This window comes from Lagopus leucura, unplaced genomic scaffold (assembly GCF_019238085.1).
Source record: "Lagopus leucura isolate 7727_CA_CO unplaced genomic scaffold, USGS_WTPT01 Super-Scaffold_650, whole genome shotgun sequence".
In the NCBI taxonomy this organism is placed as follows: Eukaryota; Metazoa; Chordata; class Aves; order Galliformes; family Phasianidae; genus Lagopus; species Lagopus leucura.
The window spans coordinates 1,828,729-1,851,633 of NW_024962253.1; the positions used below are offsets into that span (position 1 = coordinate 1,828,729).

Here is a 22,905-nt window from a genome sequence, read left to right on the forward strand (position 1 = left end):
AATGCAACATGCATTAAGGAGAAAAAAGTGATGGGAATCTGAAAAGGAATTGCAGATTTTGCCTATTCAGGATGGAGGAGAGAATCCTGGGCTCCGTTGTCAAGCTGTAGCTATGAGCAGAGAAATCCACATACCAATTTCTGAGTCTTAATTTAATGTGCTGCTCTTGATAAATACCTCAGTAGAACAGTGTTTGTAAAAGGATACAGTTTTAAATGCTTTGGTAATCTAGAGAGAAAGACTGAGAAGTGTGGAATGTGAGCGTTTTACCTACCTACAGTTCTGGCACCCTACCTAATTGTTTATTTACTGTAACACATTTGGCACACCTGAAAACTTTTGAGTTAAAATATGTGTGGTTTGTTTCTTTTAGTGTGGAATGATGTCTTTTATATTTTTTTCCTCTGAATTGATCAGTTGTTTTTATTTAGATTTGATTGTTGTAATACAGGTGCTGCTTATTTTTCTTTTTAAAGCTTAGCCCTTGCCCAAGGTGCCTTAAGGAGAGGAGGAATAGATCAAAATAATAATTTTTCTTCTCCTAACAGTAAGATATGAGTTTTTAAATGACTCAGGCCCATTTCTTGCAGGGTAGATTGATTGTGGATACACTCAAAATCTATTGGATTGATTGACGATGCTGTTGTATTGACGTGTCTGTTCCGAAAGAGAATGTGGGATAATAGGTTGACGATTTGATGAATATCATTTTATTTAGAGAAAATTATGTTTTGGTGCATTTGGTACATTTGTAATATGGGAAAGACTTTGAAAGTTACCTTCAAAAAGGAGACTGTAGGAAGGCCTCCATTGCGGAGATGAAGCCTTGTGGGAACAGAAGGTTGTGTCAAGGCTCCACTTCCAGAGAGATCTCTCTGCTGGGGAAACACAAGGAAAATAAATTTGCATGGCTTGTGCTCTCTGAAGGTTAAAAAAAAAAAAAAAAAAAAACAACCCAAAACTTTAATTTTTATTTGGTTCTTAAATTGCATGTACTCTTTTGGATCTTGGATGAATGAATTTGGTTGTATTTTTTTTTTCTCTCCCAAAAATATTTGTAAGCTTTTGAATCTGTTTTTAAAAGCAGGTAGCCTGGCTCACTCATTGCCCTTGTGAAGTGGAAAGTTATGCTTTCTTTCAAATTTTTCCAGTTCATGTAGTTATTTTTGTAGCTTTTATTAAAGAAATGTTGAGGTTTAAACCCAATATTCAGCTGAGGACTGCATGGCTGCCAGCTCACTCCTCCCTCTAGAAGAATGGGATGAGGCTTTGAATTGCAAGTGCAAAAGTTAGCAAATAAAAAGAAACAAAGAAAATAAAAACAGGAAAAACAAAAGCAAAAAAAAAAAAAAAAACCCACCCCAAAGCAGCATTTGCTCACCACCATCTGACCTATGCCCTGCCAGCCCCTAAGCAATAACATCCCTGGCAATCTTTTTGCTAGTATGATGTCTTACAGTCTTACAGTATGGAATGTTCTTTTGGTTAGTTTGAGTCAGATGTCCTGATTCTGTCCCTTCCTTCCTCCTTATGCACATTGAGCACCTTGCTAGCAGGGCAGCATGAGTGGAAAGAAACAGAAAATGCCTCAGCTTTGCAAGCAAAGCAACAGCTGAAACATCGCTGTGTTATCAACTCTGTTTTCACCACAGATCCAAAACATAGCACCATACAGGCTGCTTTAAAGAAAATTAACTTTATCCCAGCCCAGTCTTGTTCAGTAAGACCTTTGCAAGTAGAATTCCTTGACATCATATAGTGTAATTCCCAATGATATGTATGAAATCCTAAAATCAGCGGGGAAATAAGCTAACAGATTCCTTGCATTGTGTCATGCTGCTTGTCTGTTGTTTTGATTCTTTTGTTACTGCTGTTATGCTGGAATGCATGCTAAAAGTTCTTCTTGATCTTTTCTGTGTTTTATTTTCTAAAGCAGAATATCTGCAAGCTTAAATCTTAATTTAGAGCAAAGGCATTTTCTGAATGGAGCAAATAAGGCATAAGAGAAGGAGAATGTTAATTTTAAGTTCCATTTTCTTTATGGTTAATGTATGGCAAAAATTCAAGTTTTCTCCCAAATTTGATCTGCTTTAAGGATGTCTCTTTTTGTGATTTTGAGACAACTTGCTACTTTTCTAAGTAAAGCCTGAGTCGTGTGTGGCTTGGCCTTGCATTCCAGCCTGCTAGGGTAGATTGGTACTAGGGTCTTCCTTCTGTGTTATGAGAGTTCTCTGTGGTGCCTTAAGGGTTAAGACGTGGGTAAGAACTAGAAGTTATTTCAAGACTCTTCTTGACCAGTTGTAGGGCAATTTTTATAGCCTTACCTTCAAGGAGACCTAAACTGTTACTTAATGTAGCATCTACATCTTGCTAAGTGCTCATTCTGGAGCGGATACGAGAAAGCTACAGAAGTTGTGAGATTGCAAGAACAATCAGAAAGCAAAATTCTTGCTCTATTTCTTATACACTTTCAATAAGCATTAATAATAGCTATAGTTTTGTCTAAAAAGTTGATCCGGTGAGAATAAATGACTTGCATATGATCCCATGTTTTGTCCATCATCAGGGCAGGAATTGTAGCCAATTCTTCAATGTTTTGAAGCACAGGTTGTGGGTTTTCATGTCGTTTTTTTTCCCCTCTTTGTTCATATAAACCAATAATATTTGTAAGCTTTAAGACCCCATCCTATCAGCACTGTTCCAAGGTATCTGTCCAGCCTTTGTTGGGTGACAGTAAAGCTGCCAATGAGTGGGGTAGTGACACCACTGGAGATTGTAGCAGGCGAGAGACCAGCTCCACAGCTGCGCCAGTGTTCCTACTCACTATGGCAATCTTTATGTTACTGAACAAATCATTCAGTCGGATTATCCTTGGTTTGTGCTGAGGTTTAGGTCACGAACAGCTGTGAGTCTGCATCCAATTTGAGGATATTGGAGGTAGACACAGACCTAAGGGGTGTTAGAAGGGAGGTGTAACAGCTTCAGACAAGCCATTCCATGTTAGAGACATGGAAGAATAAGATTGAATAATGCTAGGCAACGCTGAAAGACTAACGAAGACTGTCCTCAAGTTCAGCGAAATCAGGCAAAACTCCTGAAGCACAATCCAAATGCCTATGTGGAGATGCAGCAGCTCCAGACAATGGCAGGAAGCCATGTGTAAAGATTAGGGAATCAATAGATGTACATGTGCATAGCTGTAGCTAGCCAAACATTAAGTCTATCTGAACATATACTGGATAGGAGCCAAGGTGCGTACATTCTAAATTCTACCTGTTAGCAGACCCTGCGTTGAAGCTCAGACGGAACTTGCCTGTTTCATGCTATCTCGCTGTTTATCATGGGTGGGACAAAAGTGACTGGAAGGTTGATTCCAGTAGAAAACTGAGGTAAGGCAACAGCAGTCAAGGGACCTGAAAGATAAAAAGTCATATCTTCCGAACGTGTCAGCAGTCACATGAAAGGAGAGCCACACTACTCCTTGTTCTGCTGTCTTGAGTGGGCTGTGCGAGAAGAGAAGTATTTCCATTCTGCATATGCATGGGGCAACAGAGAGTTTGGGATGAAATCTAGCTCTCCAAAAGGGAACAGCTTCAAAGTATTATTTAGTCCCTGCTGCTACCTTCTAGAAGTTATCATAAACTCATTTATTTCCCACCCAGCTCTGATATGAGGCTGCAGTTTTCTGTGCTAAAAGAAATTACAACCATTACTTTGTGACTTAGGTACTGCCACAAGTGCAGTACAAGCAGGTGCAGGTGCCAATTTTTTTTCAATCAGAATTGAATTCAGAGGTTAATATTGATGCAGTTGAAGACAGAAATTTCAATACAAAATATGAGACTCCTAGAGTTCTAGTTAGTTGCCTTTGATGAATTGAAATAAATTCATATTCTCTTATTAAAAGCCCAGAGAAGAAACTGAAATTCAGCTCTGTATGCATGATTCTTTTTAAAATGAAGGCTAAGAAAATCCCAATTGATACATATAAGACATAGCTTTTTAATTTATTGTTCAAGCATATGCAAAAAGGCATTAATTTTCAGTAATATAAAATTCTCGATGTGTATTGCCTGGAGCTATGGTTTTGAACCTAAATTGCATGTATTTACTAAGGCATATAGCTCCACAACTTGGAAAATGGAAGTGCATTTTAAATGTGTGTAGAGATTGCTACTGTTAAAACCAGTTGTAATTTATAAGTGAGAAAAATAAAGCTTCAGATGGCAGATGAAGAGACACCTATATTGATTCCATATGCTTGGCTGCATGAGGTATGTTCCTGAAAATAGGAAGCAAGTGCCATATTTTAAGGAATTTCAGAAGTCAAGCATCAAGGGGTAATAGAGTTGACCTCCAATTTCAGAAATCACAAGCTAACATTTGAGAGCATTTCACTTCCAAACTTTATTTAAAGCTCTGCTTAGCAATCAGTTTTATTATAGTAAGGATTTTTGGCTGGGAGGCACATTGGTTATACTGCTACCTAGCTGGCTTTTCCCTTCAATAGCAGATATCAGTGACCACGTGTAAAAAGCTGGTACTTCAGACTCTGTGCGAATATAGTTGGGTTGGCCTACTGTTCATGTTCATAAGTGGGTTTTTGCATTCTCTGATCTTTGAACCTTGAGCAAAGGACAGCGAAGTTGGCTTATGTTTCAAACAGAGTCTTTTTCATTTTCACTGCACTGTCTTCCTGGTGTTGAAAGATTTTAACTGGCATTTTTCTATCAGCCTCTTTCTCGAATATCCATTATCTGTTGCTGCAATATGTTATCTAAAGGCTGCCTCTTAGTATTCTCAGTGGATAATTGTCAGCACTGGTGCTGTTCACCCTACAAAGGTGTTAAGGAAATACAGGTTTTGGATGTATATTTAGTGTAGAATTGATTCCACCCCGTGTTCCCTCCATCTAGAAGTGAAGATTGAATACAAACACAATGTTATTCTTTCAAAAATGATATAACTTTGCTTTCAGTATAGATTTGAAAATTCATAGAAAAATGAGCGTTAAAAGGATCAGTGTTTTCCTATTAGATGAGAAGCACTAACATAATGAAATAAAACTATGACTTCCATGACGATTGCTTTCTGCTCTCGGCCAAGTTAGTGTGTCTGTTGGTTCTCATATGAATAGAAAAAGCTTTAAGAATGTGGTAACTGCCATCAGTGAGACTTGAACACAGTTAAACATCAATTAGCACATCCAGAGTAGTTACTAGCAAGCTGTCTGCCTTTCTTTCAAAAATAAAAAAAAAAAGGAAGTATCAGTGTATTTTCTGTTAAGCAGGTTTTTTTTGATCATTCATAAATATCCATACTTGCTTTCTGAAGAAAAAATTTCAGCCTTATTAACACACAATGTGTAAATTTGTACAAGAACAGAACATTTTTTTACCAGCTGAACTGTGAAAATGACAGGTTTAAAGAAAACACTCAGAAACACATCATGGATGAATAAGGCTATTTTAGGAAATACAGAGTGGTTGTAAAAGAAAATGCAGGACAAGATTTCAGAGTAGACATAATATCTTTTATTAAACTAGACTGGCATGCCTGGGAAAATTAGTACATTCTGGGCAGCCAAACCTTTTCTGAGGTCTGAAATGGAAGCCACAGATTTCAAAGCGAAATACAACTTGAGAACAGTTACAGTTTGGTTAATATGTAGTTTGGATATTTAGGTGTTTGTCCATCAAACTGTGAAATCCTAGGTTCCCGTAGAGTTATTCAGCAAATCATTTACTTGAAGTCACGGATAAATGTCATGCATAGTGCTCATTTTTTTCAAAAGTAATTGTGCTGTACAGATATCCAGACTATTATGTGTTGTTAGCAGTCTGCTCTCATGCCTGTTAGTGTTTAAAAGCTAGAATGTTGTTTATAACCGTGCTTGTATTTGTTTCAGATTTGGAGGAAAGGAGGAGTTGCTTCCACAATGTAAGGTGATTATTGGCAAAGCCAGGAAGTTTTTCTACTGAATTAAATCCTTTGTCAAATGGCACATTTATTCTCAGAGATACTATTTGGACAATTCAACGAACTTGAAATAGTCCAGTTATTTTAGCACTGTAGATTGGAGAAGAGAAAATAAAGAGACAGAAGGCACAATTTTCATACTAAGGTTCCTCCCCTGCTTTACTGCTGAGGAAATGAGCTGCCACATCTGCTATGCTGTGACAAGGTCTGGACAGGCTACACCCAGAAGTCCATATGGAACTAGAATACAGGCAGATGATTGAATTGTTTGAGCTGTAGGCTATCTATGCTGTCACATTTAATAGTATACATTCGGCATCATCACTGACAATACTGAGGCAGAACACAAGCATGTGGTGCACCATCTTTTTTGACTCCCAGAAATTTATTTCTTAAATTTATTAATTACAGTGGTCGGAGACACCCATTTTGCTGGTATGGGTACATCAGTGGTTCCAAGAACAGGGCCATTTTGCCAATTTATGGTTCAGCACTACCTACTCAAATCTGAATGAAAAGAGATACTGAAAATGGAACCGGAAGAATTTCCAGTAGATGTTTTTTGCAGCAGCATTACAGCGTGAGCAGTATGAGTGTAGCCAGTTGGATTTCTCCTAATGTATAGAGATTTTGTTGTTTTGGATCTGAATTACAGTTCTGATTTAATTATTTCTGTTGTTAGTGACTAAATATTGGCATTCAGATTGATAGCTAGAATTCATTCCAGAGAAATTAATTTATGAATGATTTCTTAATATAAAAACTGCTCATATTTCTCTTAACCCTTTGGAACTGCTGATGCAATGAGGTCCTTCTGAAACAGCCTCCAGTAGGACTGCACGAGGAATCTATGAGATTTTTATCCTCTGAAAGCTGGGCCACTTCAGCTTTGATTTTCTTTTATTTTTTAGTATGTTGGGTTTGCTGGGATTCTGCAGCTCAGTTGTCACTAAGATGCAGGGAGACCCCTTGTTATTTTGTGACCATGGTGTCTTCACTGGTAAAACAAGGATAACAGTGCTTGGCTGCTGCCAGGTATATCCTAGTATAATGTTTATAAATACCTCTAAATGTTACCACTTCTTTCCAAATGCCTTTCTGCTGGTTGCATTTTAAGTAAAAAACTGTGTGTTTGTGTGGTTGGGGTGGGGTTTCAATCATCTGATGTCAAGTTTTGTTTTATTTTTGTAATGATTTATGCAGTTGTTAATCAGCTGCTGACTCCTCGGAGGAAACTTCAGGGAGATCATGCATTTAGAAACAATCCGGCTTCTAGTATTTTCTCTCCATTGTATTTTTCTTCCTTTGTTCTTTTGTTCTCCATTATGAAGGACATTTGCATGAAAACAAGATTTTTGTTCCTTAAGAGTTCATCTGCTCCTGCTGCTTATTCCCCACCTGGCCATAATCCTCTGTTTGTGACATCTCAATTGGTGGCTGTGCAAATGATTATGATGTCGAAGACAGGATTATGACTTCAGGTGAGAAACAAACAGCAGGAACAGGTGAACTCAAGAGAAATACACATCTCGACTTTTCTCTAACTATTTCTATGCTAAAAGCACGAGCAAAATGCTGGCAATAGTTTAGATATGCATATAGAAAATAACGGATATATAGGCAAATTGCATCATACTAGTGAGTAACATGACAACTCTACTCTTAAAATTGCCTCCAACTTACTGTCTAGTTTCAGATACCAAGCAGTACGGTAGTGGTATAATATCTAATGACAATGTGATTAGGACATTGGTTTTTGGTGGTGGTTTTTTTTTTTTCTTTTTTTTTCCCAAGTGTTACAATTGATCTAAAAGTCTCCCTCTGTGTGCTTGTGTTGTAAGCTGACATCCTTAGTTCACGTGTAATGAGATTTGGTTAAAAATATAAAAAAGAGCCAAACTGTTGATGATAAGCAAGTTAAGTGGAGTCCTTGATGAGAGTATTGGAGTATTGGAGCAGATCCCAAAGTTCTGTGATATAATGAGAGGCTATTGGTACTGCCTGATTTCTGCTTGAGGTTATTTTGTCCATTTTCTGTTGCACTTCATTTTTGTTCCAAAGGAATCCTGCTGCCCCTGCAAGCCATTTCTCTAGGAGCTTTTGCAGAATATCTCCTTTTGAAATTTCTTCTTGGCAGTTGGAGTCTCATGATGATAAATAACTGGTATGGCACTGCACCAACTTGTGAGAGAAAGACATCTGCTAAAAAAACTTAGCAGGTCTGAGTGTAATACAAGAGGTGTGTGTGTGTGCTATATTACTGGTTGATGTAACTAACATGAGATTATTTTTTTGGAAAATTCCTTGTTGACTGTGAAGGTATTGCTCAAGAGAAACCTCATCTAAGGAATCAGCCTGTGGTCTTGTGACTATGCTGGCAATTTCAGCTTAAGAAATATATATTTCTTTTCCATTCTGCATGGTTTTAAGAATACCTACTTATGGATAGATTATGAATTTCTTTAGAGATGTTGGATAAGTGTTCATTTTTGTGTGCAATTTGTGGAATGAAATAGAAGAAATTGTTGTCATTTATTCATATGTTACTGGTTTGCATCAAGATGTATAGATGAAAATAGGAGGGAAGAGGGGAGTTAATATTCAAAGAATTAGACACTGAAAGTCATCCAATCCATAAGTTTGATATTTGAAGTACTCCCGGCTTCAGAGAAACCATGGGGAGTGTTTTGTTTTGTTTTGTTTTTAAATAGAATTGAAGTAGTTATCTTTGGGATCGTGGTAATTAAAATTAGAAAGTTGGTAGCATTTTTATTGCAGGCAATTCTAGTGGTGAGATTAACGTTAGATAACCTTATCGTAAAATAACCAGACACCCTGTGATGATCTGACACATGAGAGGCTGCACAGAGCTCATGGTCCCCCGAGGGCTGCGATTGTTTTATGGTTTTATCTCATGATAACCATGCTTTGGTTTTACCCTTTTCTAAGAGCTTCATGTAGTACCCATCTCGCTGCCTCCCCCGGTAAATTTGTAATTTAACACCACTCTAGGAAATGGCAAATCAGCGTGAAACTATTAATCTTATCTCATATCATGAAACAGACGCTGATCCAAGAGATTTGATTACTTTGCTTCTGGTCATTATCCAGAGTGAAAGCTTAGCTTGGACGTTTGTATCATCAACATTTCTGTCATCAGAAAGCAAAAGATTTCAAAAACAAAGTGAAATTCTACGGTCGATCTCATTTAGTGTTTTAGGCCACAGAAATACTGTGTGTCACCAAACTCCTTTAACTGGTCACTTTGCGATAAACCGCAGCATGAAAGCCCTAATTTCTACCCGATGTCTAGAGCTTCTTTCCTAGTCATTAAAAGCGTGACAAAGGACCTGGATGTCACATATGTGGGCTCTAAATAATCTGCTGTGATTTTAATGAGTTCAGTCACAATCACCACTGGTTTGTCTTGCCTCATAAGTATTTGTGAGATGGAGCTTGCAGTCAGACTCTCTGCTGCCGAGTTGCCTTTTGATCTTTTGAGAAAGACTGAAACTTGCTTCTGTTCAGTCCTGCAAATCTGAGTCTGGTAGCTCGAACTCTGGAAATAGCCAGCTGCATCCTCTACCCTCTAATGATTATACTGTGAATAAGAAATTCAGTTTTAATTTCTATTACAGTTTAGCTAATTAAAGAGAACGTTTTACATACCTGACTGAGACAATATGATTTGCTTTCTTCTTTTCTTTGCTCTTGGCTTTACATTTTTGTTGTTCCCACAGTTCTTCTGAGTATCTGCAACTTCATATCTTCTCTCCCATTATGCTTGTGACACTAAAAAACCTGCAGTCATTTAATATTTAATTATGAGGGAGGCTCAGTCTCTATTTTGCTTCTCCAGTAGTGTAGAGCTTTCTGCTGTACAAGAATATTTGGAAATAAAACTTTTTACAATTTACAAATTCCAGGGCGTTTTACTCATGTAGAAATACACGGAATTTCTGTGCTCAACTGGATGGTTCAACTCTATTTCTTGAGGGAGTGAATTTCACTGTTGACCTAATTCTTCTCCCATCAGAGTTGGCACTGAGTGGTTTTAGATTGTCAGCATTAGAGCTTTACTATTCTTTGTAGAATCCAGAGTTTTGGAAGAAAAGCTGAAGTGCAGCTCTTTCACATGGAATAAGGAAGGCTTAGGCTTGATATTTAGAATGCTTTTATTAACCAGTTCTATCCAAAGAGTGGCCTAGGAACCCAGATGGAGGAGCTTTCCTCATTGCGTTAGAATTTAGTCACAGCTTCTAAAATCCCTTTGACAGCATGTGCCGTCTGTTAGCTAGATTGAGTTCAGAAATGGGGGACTGATAAAGCAGAGAAAAAGTAAAATACAAAACTATGAACGTGTACAGCTTTCCTTGAGAAAAAGAGCCATTGAAAAGGAAATTTTAGGACAGACAACTGTTAGGGAACTTGTTGGAAAAAGAATGGAAAAGGTGTGTAACGTTAGCTTGTGACTGTAGAGCCTATGCTCTTGGATTGGCACAGCACAATAAATTTATGATTCTGTATTGAAAGGTCTGCATCTTGATTCTGACTTATAGGGACTGTACTACAGGGGTTTGTAGCTGAAACTGTCCTTCCATGCCATTAAGATTACAAGTGGGGCATGTTGTTTTGTTAACTATTAATATAAGCTGTTAATGTCAGGTTCTGCAGAGATGTTTAGTTCGTCCACATACTGTCTTTATGACAGAGTCCTGCCTTGTGCAAGGATTTTCTCTCAGCCACTTGAAAATACTGTCACCTGTGAGCTCTTCTATCCTAAACTCCTGTTAGTAAACGCGATTGCCTCACAAGGTCACTTCTGTCCTGGAGTAGTGGAAGGCCGTTCAATTTATGCTTGGTCACGCCCTTTTAACTTAATGTTCTCCTTCACACAAGCTGGTGGTGATGGATGTCCATTCAGGTAACCTAATGGCCTACAGTAACTGTAGGAGAGCCTTTATATCAATATTTTGCAGCTGAGGCCCATCAGAAGAGACTGTCATACTGCTCCACGCTACATCTAGGACATTTTATACAAATAGGAACAGTCATACCACAGCCACACTTCACAGTTTCAAGTAGGACTATAAAAGATCATTTCTATGGGATAAGAGGAAGCTGATCTTTGTGGCTTGATATATCAGAGGTCATTTGCTGCTGTCAGCTGTCTGCCTGTAACTACTAAACCCATATCAGAATGACCAGTCTTAGCTCTTAAGGAATCTCAGCCATAGAAAGAGAGTCTTCTGGGACTACCTTTGTGGCATTTTGAGTGTGTTGTAACTATTCTGAAGCCAGCATCATCATGATGGGCTTCAAAAAGAAACAGCTGGCTTACCACTAGGGAATGAGAGACTGGTATTTGCTCTATCCCTCCTCCTGTTTGATTCAGCTTCTCCTGCATGCTTTCATTAGTTAATTTATGTATCTGTTTGAGGTATTGCAAATCTGCCAAAGAGAAAACACTTCATTTCTCACTAAAACTGTGGCCTGTATGCCAAGAGGACCTTAAGCATTTGTGTTTAGATCCTTCCATACTCAAGTGATATAGTTAGCTTCTGTTCCTCAAAGGACTCAGGACGTACAGTCCCATGCACAGGTCATCAATGTAGGTAACAGATTGAGATATTGCACTGTGCATCATTTAGGGGGATCTTCCCCAGTGGTGATTGTATTCTGCACAAAACTTTTAGATGTACATGCTTTTAGTAAAAAAAGTCCATGTCGTTTCCAAGTGTCCTTTTCATTTCTATGGATTTCCTATCTAACTGTGTAAGAAAATGTAACTGTATATTTCTCTATAACTGCAAACTAAGGAGTTGACTTCCAATAGGAACAGAGTACTTGTTAATGGAAGGGAATCTGACAGCTATCTTGTTAAACCAGTGTATGAGCTATGGAAAAACTGAAGCAGGAACAGGAAGCATAACGTATATGTTGTATCTGCCAATGATAGAGCTTTGCCATCATCCAGAGAAGACAGCATTTTAAAGCCAGACTCTTTGGCAGCAACTCTGCAGCTACCTGTCTACCAGTTCATCCATCCATATGTTGCACATGTCAGTGGCTGAGAATATAAATATTTTCTCAATATTAGTGTAAAATAGAAATAGTATATGCTTTTATTATGTGTACTCTAGCAGGTTGATTTGTAATTTTCCCACTCTCTTGTTTAAAGAAACTGTTCCCGGTAGTTTAGTCAAGTTTCTGCCTGTCAACTGCTCTGGTCTGGCCATTTTATCTCATAGCTTCACTTCCAGTGACAGAGACATAAGCTATGTGATAAATGCCATCTTGTATTTACTGGGGGATAGAGTGGGGTGAAAGTGTGCAAGCTGTTGTCTGAAAGCTGATGAAACAGTGAGCAGTCAGTAGCTAAGCCTTTAGAGAAAGGTTTTCTAATATATGCTATATGTACTTTTGAATATGGAGAGGTGAAGTGCCATGGGTCTGACTTGACTCTTCTCAAGGACTTTATTAATTTTCTCCTCTCAAGATAATTTAACACAAAATCATTGGGCTGCCTGTTGTTCTACCTTGCACTAGATTTTGTCTAGTTAATACGGAGCTATGCACTAGCTACATTTTGATGTGGGTCTTGTTCCAGCCTTTGTTCTGAAGTACGGCGTCATTTCAAAATGAGAAAGTCCTCCTAAAAAGCTTTTATTTTTCCTATGTGCAACTACTGCTCTGACAAGATGAAGTGAGTCAGCCTGTCTTTAATGGTGTTGCATTGAAACGGCTTCTTCCATTCAACTCTTGTTGTCATTCCTTGGCATGATCATTACTTTCAGGGCAGCTTAGAGGTCAATCAGGCAGAGCCACGGGGGCACCCACAGCTAGCCTCAGGATACTCCCTACAAATGTAAGATCAAAAGGGCAGGCACATGAAAATTACTGTTTACTTTTTATGAATTATTTCCCAGAGATAGGATCATTAGCAGAATCTAAATGCTGGCTGGCTCGTATTGCAAGGGCACTCCTGACAGAATATGCTCACTTGGGCACACCATTCTTTTGAAGTCAGAAAATTTTCTGTTTTTGTTCTTTGTGGGATTTCTATATTATATAAATAACTTTCTAGTTGTATGCTTTTCCCCAAAACAGTCTCTACCTTTGCACATGCTTTTAATTCTTAAATGTCTTCCATTTCTTTCCTTTGTTTGTGCAGTAAATTTCAAAGCCTACATCCATACGCTGGGGAATATGCAGGAGACACTTAGCTTCTGAAAGAAGTAAAACTTTCTGGTAATCTTTCTGAGTGAACACTGTCTGGTACTTAAAATTCATCACTGGCCAATGGGTACCGCAGTTATCCCTACTGTAAATACAGGGGAAAGGTGATGTTGGCTGTCATGGTGAGGTACATGTTGGCAAATGCTGATTCAGTGTCTGCTCCTGTAGTAATCTTCACACATCAAACTCTACGCATTCTTATCCACATAAGTATCTGGCTTCTGTTTGATCACAGTAATCAGGGCTATTTAGAGGGGTCACGGAATATTTGCCCTTTTGTCTTGTGTCTGCAGCTATGAAAGCATGACTTTAGAGCAAATGTTGATTGAATTCTAAAGAGACTGGCATTGGCTAGGAACATGTGTAGCTGCTGATATGCTAAACTTCTGATTCCAAGTAAAAAAACCGTTTGCTTTTTAAAATAACTTTGAAAAAGTTACCTTGAAAGACCAAATACATGGTGGACATTACTTATTAATGAAAACTGATATGAACTTCCCGCTTATTATCCAACAAGTTAGTGCCCTTAATGCAAAATAATTGAATGCTGCCCATTGTAGGAGTGAAACTAAGTCTGGCTACTAACCAAAACTAAATCCCTTATAGCTATTTTTTGTATGTTCTTAAAGTGTGTGCTGTGAGATTAAGCAGTTGTCTTTTTTCCCTTCTACTGGTTTTTTTTTTTTTTAAAATTTAGAAGAATACGCCCATATACATATATAAAATATATAATCAAATATATCTCTATATAATTTAAAAATATATAGTATACTCTCTTGTATTCCCTTCACATGCTACACTTAGGGAGCAATGGCATCTGTCCAATGGCATTTCTTTTCTAAATCCTTACTCCTATAACCTGGCTAGACAATTTGCATAAGTGCATTTTTATTTATTTGGCATGATGTTTTCTCAACATCACTGGTTTTTTTCTTTGGCATTCATCTTGACAGCATCAGAGAATGTCTTGCTAGTGTTTAAAAGGATAATTTAAACATTTTATGTTCCGCCTTTTCCTCTTGCATTTGTGTAGGAAATGTATGAACCTTTGAACAGTTAGAGTGTAAAGGAAACTTACATGTGGCTGAATGTAGTCATTGGGCTCCCCAGTATAGAGGTCTATGAGTGGCCATCTGCAGGAATGGGTATGGGGCTTAAGCAGCAATGTTCATAAAGCTGAGCACATAGAAAATGCTGTAGAAAAACAGAGCAGTTGGCACTAGACACAATTTAGGCTTGTATTGAGCTGCAGGCAGTCCCAGAAGTTTTCAGTCATATATCTTGAACATCTAAGGTTAGATCTGCAGGTAGACAGGGGTGTCTGAATGCTTCCCTTTTGTCTTGAAGTCATGCTTACAGGTTCATGAGACATCCAGGAGCAAGCTTTGTGGAGCCATTATCTGGCATTCTTGCTGTGCATTTCTTGCAAACTTTACAGCAAGGCAGGATCAGTTATGTAATCGTGCTGTTACTCTTGGAAATCTTTGTTGTTGATGTCTTTTTTGTCTTTTCTTTGCCATCTTGAAAAACAATGGTTTTAAGATGTCTTCTGTTGCACTTCATGCTTTGTAGGCTACCTCCTCTTTTTTGTAATGTGCCACACAGGTCCTTAAACCTGTTTTCTGAGCTTGTACACTTGGAAGATGATACCCAAGTTCTGGTGGGTTTCCAGGAGAAGTCTCCTCAGTGCTGCTAGGGTGGGAGAATGATGGAGATGCTTTTTCCACCCAGTTGCTAAGAGAGTGCAAGTATACCTGTCAACTGACACTTAAATTAAGACTTCCATTTCCCCGTGTATAGCCATACCTTTACAGACAGGTGTAGATTTGTTGCAAGAAGGGCTATTTTTGGCTCTACTGTAGGAAACCCTGAAGGTAATGAGTTGCATATAGTAAATCTTGCTTATCCAATAATTTCCACTACATTTCAAATTAAGGTCCTAAATTAGGGTTAGTGTCAGACTTGCTCTTCAGCTATGTCCTAATTCTGTTTTAAAAGCACATAGCTAAGGACTTTAATATGTTTTAGATTCAGTGCTTGTAAGTTATACTGAAATCCCTAAGGGAGCCAAAATAACTTATTAAAACCTTGCAAATGTTTTTGACTGCTGCATTCTATTATTTTCTATTCCAGCGGTAGCATACAGCCTCTGCTGATGGGCGGAGGAACGCAAACCTCCAGGGCCCATTAGACTTAACTTGTTTACTGCATTGATATCTATATGTTAAATGACAAGAGAGTTCAGGTTATTGAATAATTTAAAATTCAGCTCTAATTGGTGTCATATGACCTGGAAAAGGCCATGGATGACGCCAGGAGCATGCTGTGAAATTCTTATAAATAATTCATAAATTAGATCATTCATTTGCCTGGATGTCTTGTTAAATGCAGAAGTTTGTAAGTAATAACTGATGATATAACACCTGTAAGTATTTAGTTCATATGCTGGAAGGTAATCTACCTTGATGATCTTCTAGCAAAACCTGCCAGAGTATGAGAGTTAATTGCACTAGGGAGAATGCACTACATTTATTTGGGATGGGGCTTTGGCAAGGCTTACTGTGCAGATGTTGCATTACGCATTCCCTATCAGCTAGACAACTATTCTGTGTATGCCCATGTTAAAAATGCAGCTCATCACTCTTCTGCCCTTATTTCACATGAACTCCAAATGCACTGGGAAATGGTAGTGACCTGCTCTGCTCACAAATAGTATAGTTTTTGAAATATTTATCTAGGTCTTGAACTACTGATTCTTCAGTAAAATAAAGGGCAGAAGTAAAAAATTGAAGTCAGAAGATTGTGATTTTTCGTTTTTATAATGTTGGCAGCACATTGAATGTTAATAGTTAGACCTGGTGCTGTCAAGATTAGTATAGTGGCATTTTTCTATGGTGCAAACAGCTCTGGTGTAGTTTTGTTTCTGAAGGCAAACATGTTTGCTTTATTTGTAGTGGTCAGATATTGCACTGCCATGTGTAGCTACTGTTTGGGCTTAATGGGCATTCTGCTCACAGTGACTTCCAGGACTAAATGCATAGATGCTGCACTTCAGTTTTCTTGGAGCACTGTATTATTAATGACTGCCTTATCAGCCAGCATAAAACCAGTTTGCTGATCTGAAATGGAAGCATTTGTTAGAGATTATCTACAGTATTTTTGTAGCTGGAGAGAAGGGTGGCATGTTTACGAATGCAAAATATACACTTAAAGCTGAGTGCCAGAAAATGCTCGCTTGCCACTTTGAATGCAGGTTTTTTGTGCACCTGGCATCCCGGCTCAAACCCTAATAACAAAAGGGAGAAAAAAAATTAAAGGCAGTGAAAACAGAGGAGGTGTTCCTCTGCTGTCAGCTAGCAGCAATGGATTCATTTTTTTTGTGATGTGATCCTATTTTTATTTTTGTTTTGCTACACCTGTTCAGTATATTGAATTGAGTGGATTTTTATGGAAAAAATACAGGTTTCTGGCTGTCATTCACATATTGTTTCTCTGACTTGAGGCCACTTGTTTTATTCAGTGGAATGTGGCAATCATAGCTGTACATAATTACCACAGAAAATTGTGCTTCATTTCTTTATTTCTTGAAAAACGATCAGCTTATCTTCTGAGTTACCTGTGGCATCTATCTCAGGTACTAACAGAAGCAGTTGCTGTACTATTATCTGGGCACCCTGTAAATGACTGGTGCTAGGTTACTTATGTTAGAGATTTTAATAAGGGTTTTATGATTTAAAGAAAAGAAACTGATAGACTTCAACAGGTCCTGGTAATTTACTTTGAAATCTTTACCATTTTACATCTTTCTTGATAAATTCTTACGGATTCTTGGAAAGAATAGCTTCTTAATCACTAGTAATGCATTTCAAATAGTCTTATCACTGGAAATAGTTGTTCTTATAATGGCTTTTCTGTTGCCCAGATAACACACCCAAGCTTATTTATAATGCATTCTCCTTATTCCAGTGACAAGAGCAAGTGCTTACACTGCTGATAGATCTGCAAACCCCAAACCAAGCTTTATTCAGATGATACCTCTACATCAGCAGTGTGTAGTGCTGACTGAGTTCCAAGTTTAGGATGCGTACCTTAATGAGTGTGTCAGCTAGGTCACTAATGCATGCCCATGACACTCTTTAAGGTGTCCCTGTATATGGCAGTCTCTCATTTTCCTATTTAGAAATTCTTCCTTCATCTTGGAGCACCTTTAAAGCCCTGCATTTTTTTTCAGGTTGCTACTTCTGATTGTGCTTGGTTCCCTCCGGGCTCCTGGCTCTGTTCTGCACAGTGAAGAAGGAACTTGCATGTTCCTTGCCATGTTTCTCCCCTACCTAAAGAAACCCCAAGGCTGAAAATCCAGTTTAGAGAAATGTTTTCCTGTTAACCTCTGTGGCTCTGTATTTTTCCCAGTGTGTGGATGGACTACAGCTTTTGTCCAGTGAGTGCAAGACTTCCCAAGTTAATGATTTGCACAAACATGTCTTGTGCATGCATGTCTGCCTGTGAAATCTGTCAGTATGTTCCTTGTGTGGAGATCATAAGATCTGATCTGCTGGTAGCCTAGCCTTGGCCATACAGATCCTTGTGCGCTGGAATCAGTTTTTAAAGGTCTCCTCTGCCAGTCTATGCGCTAACTCTGCAGAGCACGCAGTCTGCATTTAAGAATTTGCAGAGGTGCTAATGCTGCATGCATAAAGCTGGTGTGCTGTTTGTCTGTCTGTAGGTAGTTTTAAGGACTGGATGTTTGTTTAAGCTTTTCTCTGAATCCCTGAGCAAAAATTACTGGGATTGCAGTGAAGATTTCTTAGAGCTCCCCACCCGTCTTCCCTTTTCAGCCCTTCTAAAGATTATTTGAACTATTTTTTAATATCTTCATGTTTCCATGCAAGAGTTTCACACCTGTCTTATAAAATCTTATTAACTTTGTTATGCTGCAAGGAGCAGTCTGAATTTTTGTTTGTTTGCTTATGCCTCAGTTAAAGGAAGTTGTATCTTTAAATACTATACAGCAAGCATAGGAGAACTCCACAGAGGGGAAAGCACAGCTGTTCCATCATGGTCCGTCATGGTTTCCATGCATCCCGTAGGTAATATCTTTCTTAAACTCTTCTTGTAAAATTACTTAATTCTGTATGCTTATGAGTCTTTAGACTCAATGTAGTAGATGAGTCTTTGCAATTTTATTTTATTTTTTTTTCATTTTTCCCTTTCACCTGGCCAGCATTTTACAAATCTGTCCTGCTGTGTTCTGGTTTTATGATTCTTTGTAAGTTTAGAATTCAGGCAATTTTCCCTGCAGCCTACATCCAGCTGTAGTTTTCAATTAAAGCATTAACAGACAACACACATTACTTACAAAGTTGCTGGCTCCCAGTAGTTCATTTTTCTTTAGTATTAGAATTTGCAAAGTACTGAGTAGCCTTCAAAGGCATGTGAAATTGGAATTCAGTCTTCTACCTAATATGACCTCCTTCTTCTAAAGGAATGAAAAAAAAAAACCAAAAAAACCACCACTTGCATTCGATGACATTAATGAGAATTTCCCACCCTGCAAACATATTGTAACTGTGAAATAACATTAAAGTTTCTCTGCCTTGTTATGAAGTCTTTAAATGTCAATGCCATTACTGAGACCATCAGGGCAGATTTAATGGTGGCCAAGGTCAACAAATGCTAACTGGTACCTCTCTTTTAGGGCCTCCGGGGACTCCTAATGGAGTCTCAGCCATGAAGTTAATTTGTGATGTGGGTCTTTATTCTTAAATCTGCTCCAATGATTATTTTGTACCATCTCCATGTGCTCAGATTTCTTAACATTCTCTTGTGTCTTCAGTCAATAAAACAAATGGCTAGAATAAGGAAATTCTGTCATTCCATGTTACATTACATCTTTTTGTATTGTTTGCTCCTTTTTACCTCACGGGCTGATGAAGGTCAGGTGTATTCTTCCTGTAGATTACCCTACTCTGTCATCTCTGGTAGGATCTTCCAAAAAAATCTTTTGGATCTGCTACTACCTGCTGTCCTAGAGATCTGGGCCAGTAGCCACGTCAGACCTCTTTTTCTGTAGTTGCCCTAAGTGCTGGGATAGCAAAAGGTGGGAAATGAGAGACAGAATGTAACTGCAAGATTCTCTCCCTTTCCCTTTTCTTCCCGTTGCTGGTCGTCCCTTTATGCATTGCCTAATGTAGATTTTAAAAGTTTTGTAACCTTTATTTGCCTAGAAAATACTGCAGACAAAGATGGCAAGATGCAAATAATAAATAACCAAACTCTGTTTTTTTGGCAGCGTGTTGCATTTCTGCTCACTTGCCCTGCCAACCCCTCTGACTTTAAAATATTTTAACGTCCTGCACTTTTCACCCAGTCCAAGCACCAGACTTTCCTCAGACATTTAGCACTGACATTAATGCAAATGCCTCCAACTTACTGGGCCCTTTGGGGCAAAACATGACATCCTTGGCTTTCAATCAGTTGGTGGAGAGGATATTTTTATATCCACAAAACTAGAAATAATAAAATATCAGTATTCAGGTGCTAATCCATGTTAATTTACATTCTGTGAAGTATACCAGAAACTTGTAATCGGTTGTCTTCAAGAACAGCAGAGTATATTTGGTATTTTGCTTATTTATAGAAAGGAATTTAAATTATGGATATAAACACTGCACAGATTTGGATTGTATCTCTCTTCTAATCATCACTGGACACTTACTTGCATCCCTAAGTTCTGCTGTCATGGAGCTTGCTGACTGACTTTGAGTGTATGTCGACCATACCTATCTGTTATAAGCACTGCTAGAATGCAAATAACACTTTGCTCACTATCTGTGGATTATGAATTTCACCGCTGAAGTACTTTCACTGAAGTGGTTTCATTATCTTTAACAAACCTGGTGTCTGTTAAAAAAAAAAAAAAAGAAAAAAAGAAACAACTTTGTGAAAAATCCCAAAGGCTGGAAGAATTTAAATTCAGTGTATTATTGAAATTAATGCAAAAGAAATCATGGAATCACAGAATGCTTGTGAGTGCCTGCTTCACTATCACTCTGATGTGCATAACAGCTCAAATGCTGAACTGCCTGGATGAACCATAGTGTAAAGATACTCTGAGATATGAGTGGGATTTTGCTGTGTGTTGTATAATATCCATGAGTATAACAAAACCACCAGAATTTGCTTGCACTGAGTTGACAAATGTGAATTACAGTTGCTTTCTTTCTTCGGAGTTTTATCAGAATATAATCACTTGCCCAGCTTAATTGAAAAATCACTTACATTTATAGCTGAATTTAAACATGTTTTGTATTTAAATGACAGCTTTTGATGTACAGACATTTTTTACAGAAAGTAGTTAGTTTTTATCTGTGTTTCTGTAAAGATATTTCAAAAACTCTCATCAAATTTCCAGCGATAAGTAATATCCCATTCAGTGCAAGGTGAAATGTTTTACATCAAATCTCCTGCTGTGTAATGGCCAATCAAAGAGTATTTATAGTGGCTGAATGGATTTTTTGGCTCGGTATTCAAAATTAAACATTTTCAAACATTAACATTTAATGTTTTTTGCCACTCTTCAAGTTGATTTTATGTAACCCTAGGTGCTCACAACTACTTGATACTCTGAAGCGACTCATTTTATGCTGAGCATCCTGCAGGCAGTAGTTTTACGTTTATTACACTTGTGTAGATTGAATGAAATGTATATTTGATAGCAGAACCATGTCTGTCTTTTGATAAACATTTTGTCAAGGTGGGCTGTACGTCCATCAGCAGGATGCAGTGAGTCTATTTATGAGTGAGCATGTTTAAATCGTGACATTAATTAGTAAAGATGCATTTTACTAATTCAGACGAAATTGTTTCTCTTATTTCAGATGTCTGGTAAGAAGTCCTCCTGTCAACAACCACCCTCTGAACTAGATGGTTCGTACTTCGCTGTTGCAGGACCTCGGATTTCGTATAAGAGCAGTAAAGCATCAAAGCCTGGAAGTCCAAGCCGTGTAGCATTGTCTCAGCCTTGCAGGAATAATCATAATTATGGAACTGAAATCATTTACAACCATCAAGATCGTCCAAAAGAAAATCCCTTGGAAAATGGCTTGCACAGAAAGTGCAACAATATGATTTCCTCAGTCAAGCAGAGGAGCCCTCACCATGTAAAACCAGCTCAGGAGATGGACCAAAAAGCAAATGAATTTTCAAGCACTTGCCCTCCACAAATGACCTGTGGCTGTGCCTGCAAGCATGTAGGGAGCTCAGGTGGCGTTCAGAAGAGGCACCATGTCAGCCAGGTACCCAGAAGAGTCTCTGGACCTGCTCACAAAACCTGTGATTATTCCAGGCTCTCTCGAGTTTCTGGGCTGAATGACAGCGGGGGTTCAGGGTCTAAAGAAGCAGAACAAGCTAAACGGTTGTCTGAAGAAAGAAGGCAGCAGCTGCTTCTGCAGAAGATGGAGCTGGAAATTGAAAAGGAGCGTCTCCAAAATCTGTTGGCTAAACAAGAAGCAAAACTGCTCCTAAAACAACAACAACTACACCAGTCCCGAATGGATTATAACAGGTGATTTCAAGATTCATATTTAAAAAAAATAAATTCTAGAGTTTCTAATGAACATGTGAGCAATAGTTATAAAGGAAAAAGGGAATTTATAAAATAAGATAAGGCAGTTCTTGTGGCACAATTTCTCTGTAACGGTGATTTAGAGGAGAGGAGACTTTTGAGTATATTAGCATATACTGTTGGGAAACAGCATGACAGCTGTGGAAAGCAGCAGAGGAAAACAGTATGTGGTAGAAAGAAAAGCAGTTCTAAGACACTGGGTAGGAAAAGAAGAGTAGTAGAAGAAATTGTGAGCTTGATCTTAGTGCAGGCAGTTGAAGGAACATAGACATTTGGCAAGGGAGCAGTGTGTGTAGATGACATAGGCAAGGCATTTCTCTCCTTTACTTGGAGAGGTCAGTTTTGAAATACTGCACTTTCTTAGGTGGTGACTGGAAGAAATATCTTTTACAGAAAATATGAAGACCATTTTATTTATTTAATATATACACGTGGCAAAGGAAGGGAGTCCTGTGATACAGGGACATTTTCCTTTCAGTGATATTTCTGTAAGCAAGGATGCCAAGACGGAGGCAACAGAGGCACAAGACCTGCTTAAAAAAGAAGGAAGAAGCAATAACCAGAGAAATATGGAATGTGGCTTCAAAAGCCCTTGTGATTGTTAGAGAAGGTGAGAGAACACCTTCCTGACAATTTAAATGGGGACTTTGGCAATACAGATAAACTTATTTATTGGTATCATTAAACTAAGAAGGGGATTGGGTTAAAGCCACAGACCGAAAAGTTAGATTAGCTGGTGTATCTCAACTGTGAGCTAGCATTTCAGCATTAGGAGGCTAAAGCAATGGGAGAAATCTGTCAGTCTTTAAGAAAAGACTGTAGGAAGGTTTCACAAGAAGGCTTATCTCAATATTACTTTAGTGTGGTAAATACTGACAGCATCCCACAAGTGTCTGTAATACTTGACCCACTTCCTGCCTGCACGCATTATAACCACCACAGAAGAACATATCACTTTCTTTTCTCAGTAACAGCCCTCTGGTTACTTTCCAAACCCTAAAAGAGAGTACCATAACTCAGATGATCGTTTGTTTGACTTCTTGGGCCCTGTCTTACACTGAAAA

The 22,905-nt window shown here is 38.3% G+C and overlaps 1 protein-coding gene across 3 annotated transcripts in view; it reads left to right on the plus strand.

Annotated features, from left to right (window-relative positions):
* The window catches only part of KIAA1328 (KIAA1328 ortholog), a 182,112-nt gene that overhangs the window by 98,955 nt on the left and 60,252 nt on the right, over positions 1-22,905 (plus strand). For all 3 annotated transcript variants that reach the window (XM_042862349.1, XM_042862348.1, XM_042862350.1), the window contains one exon: positions 21,096-21,781. In XM_042862349.1, the coding sequence (XP_042718283.1) occupies positions 21,096-21,781 (686 nt within the window). The remainder of the gene's footprint in view (positions 1-21,095; positions 21,782-22,905) is intronic.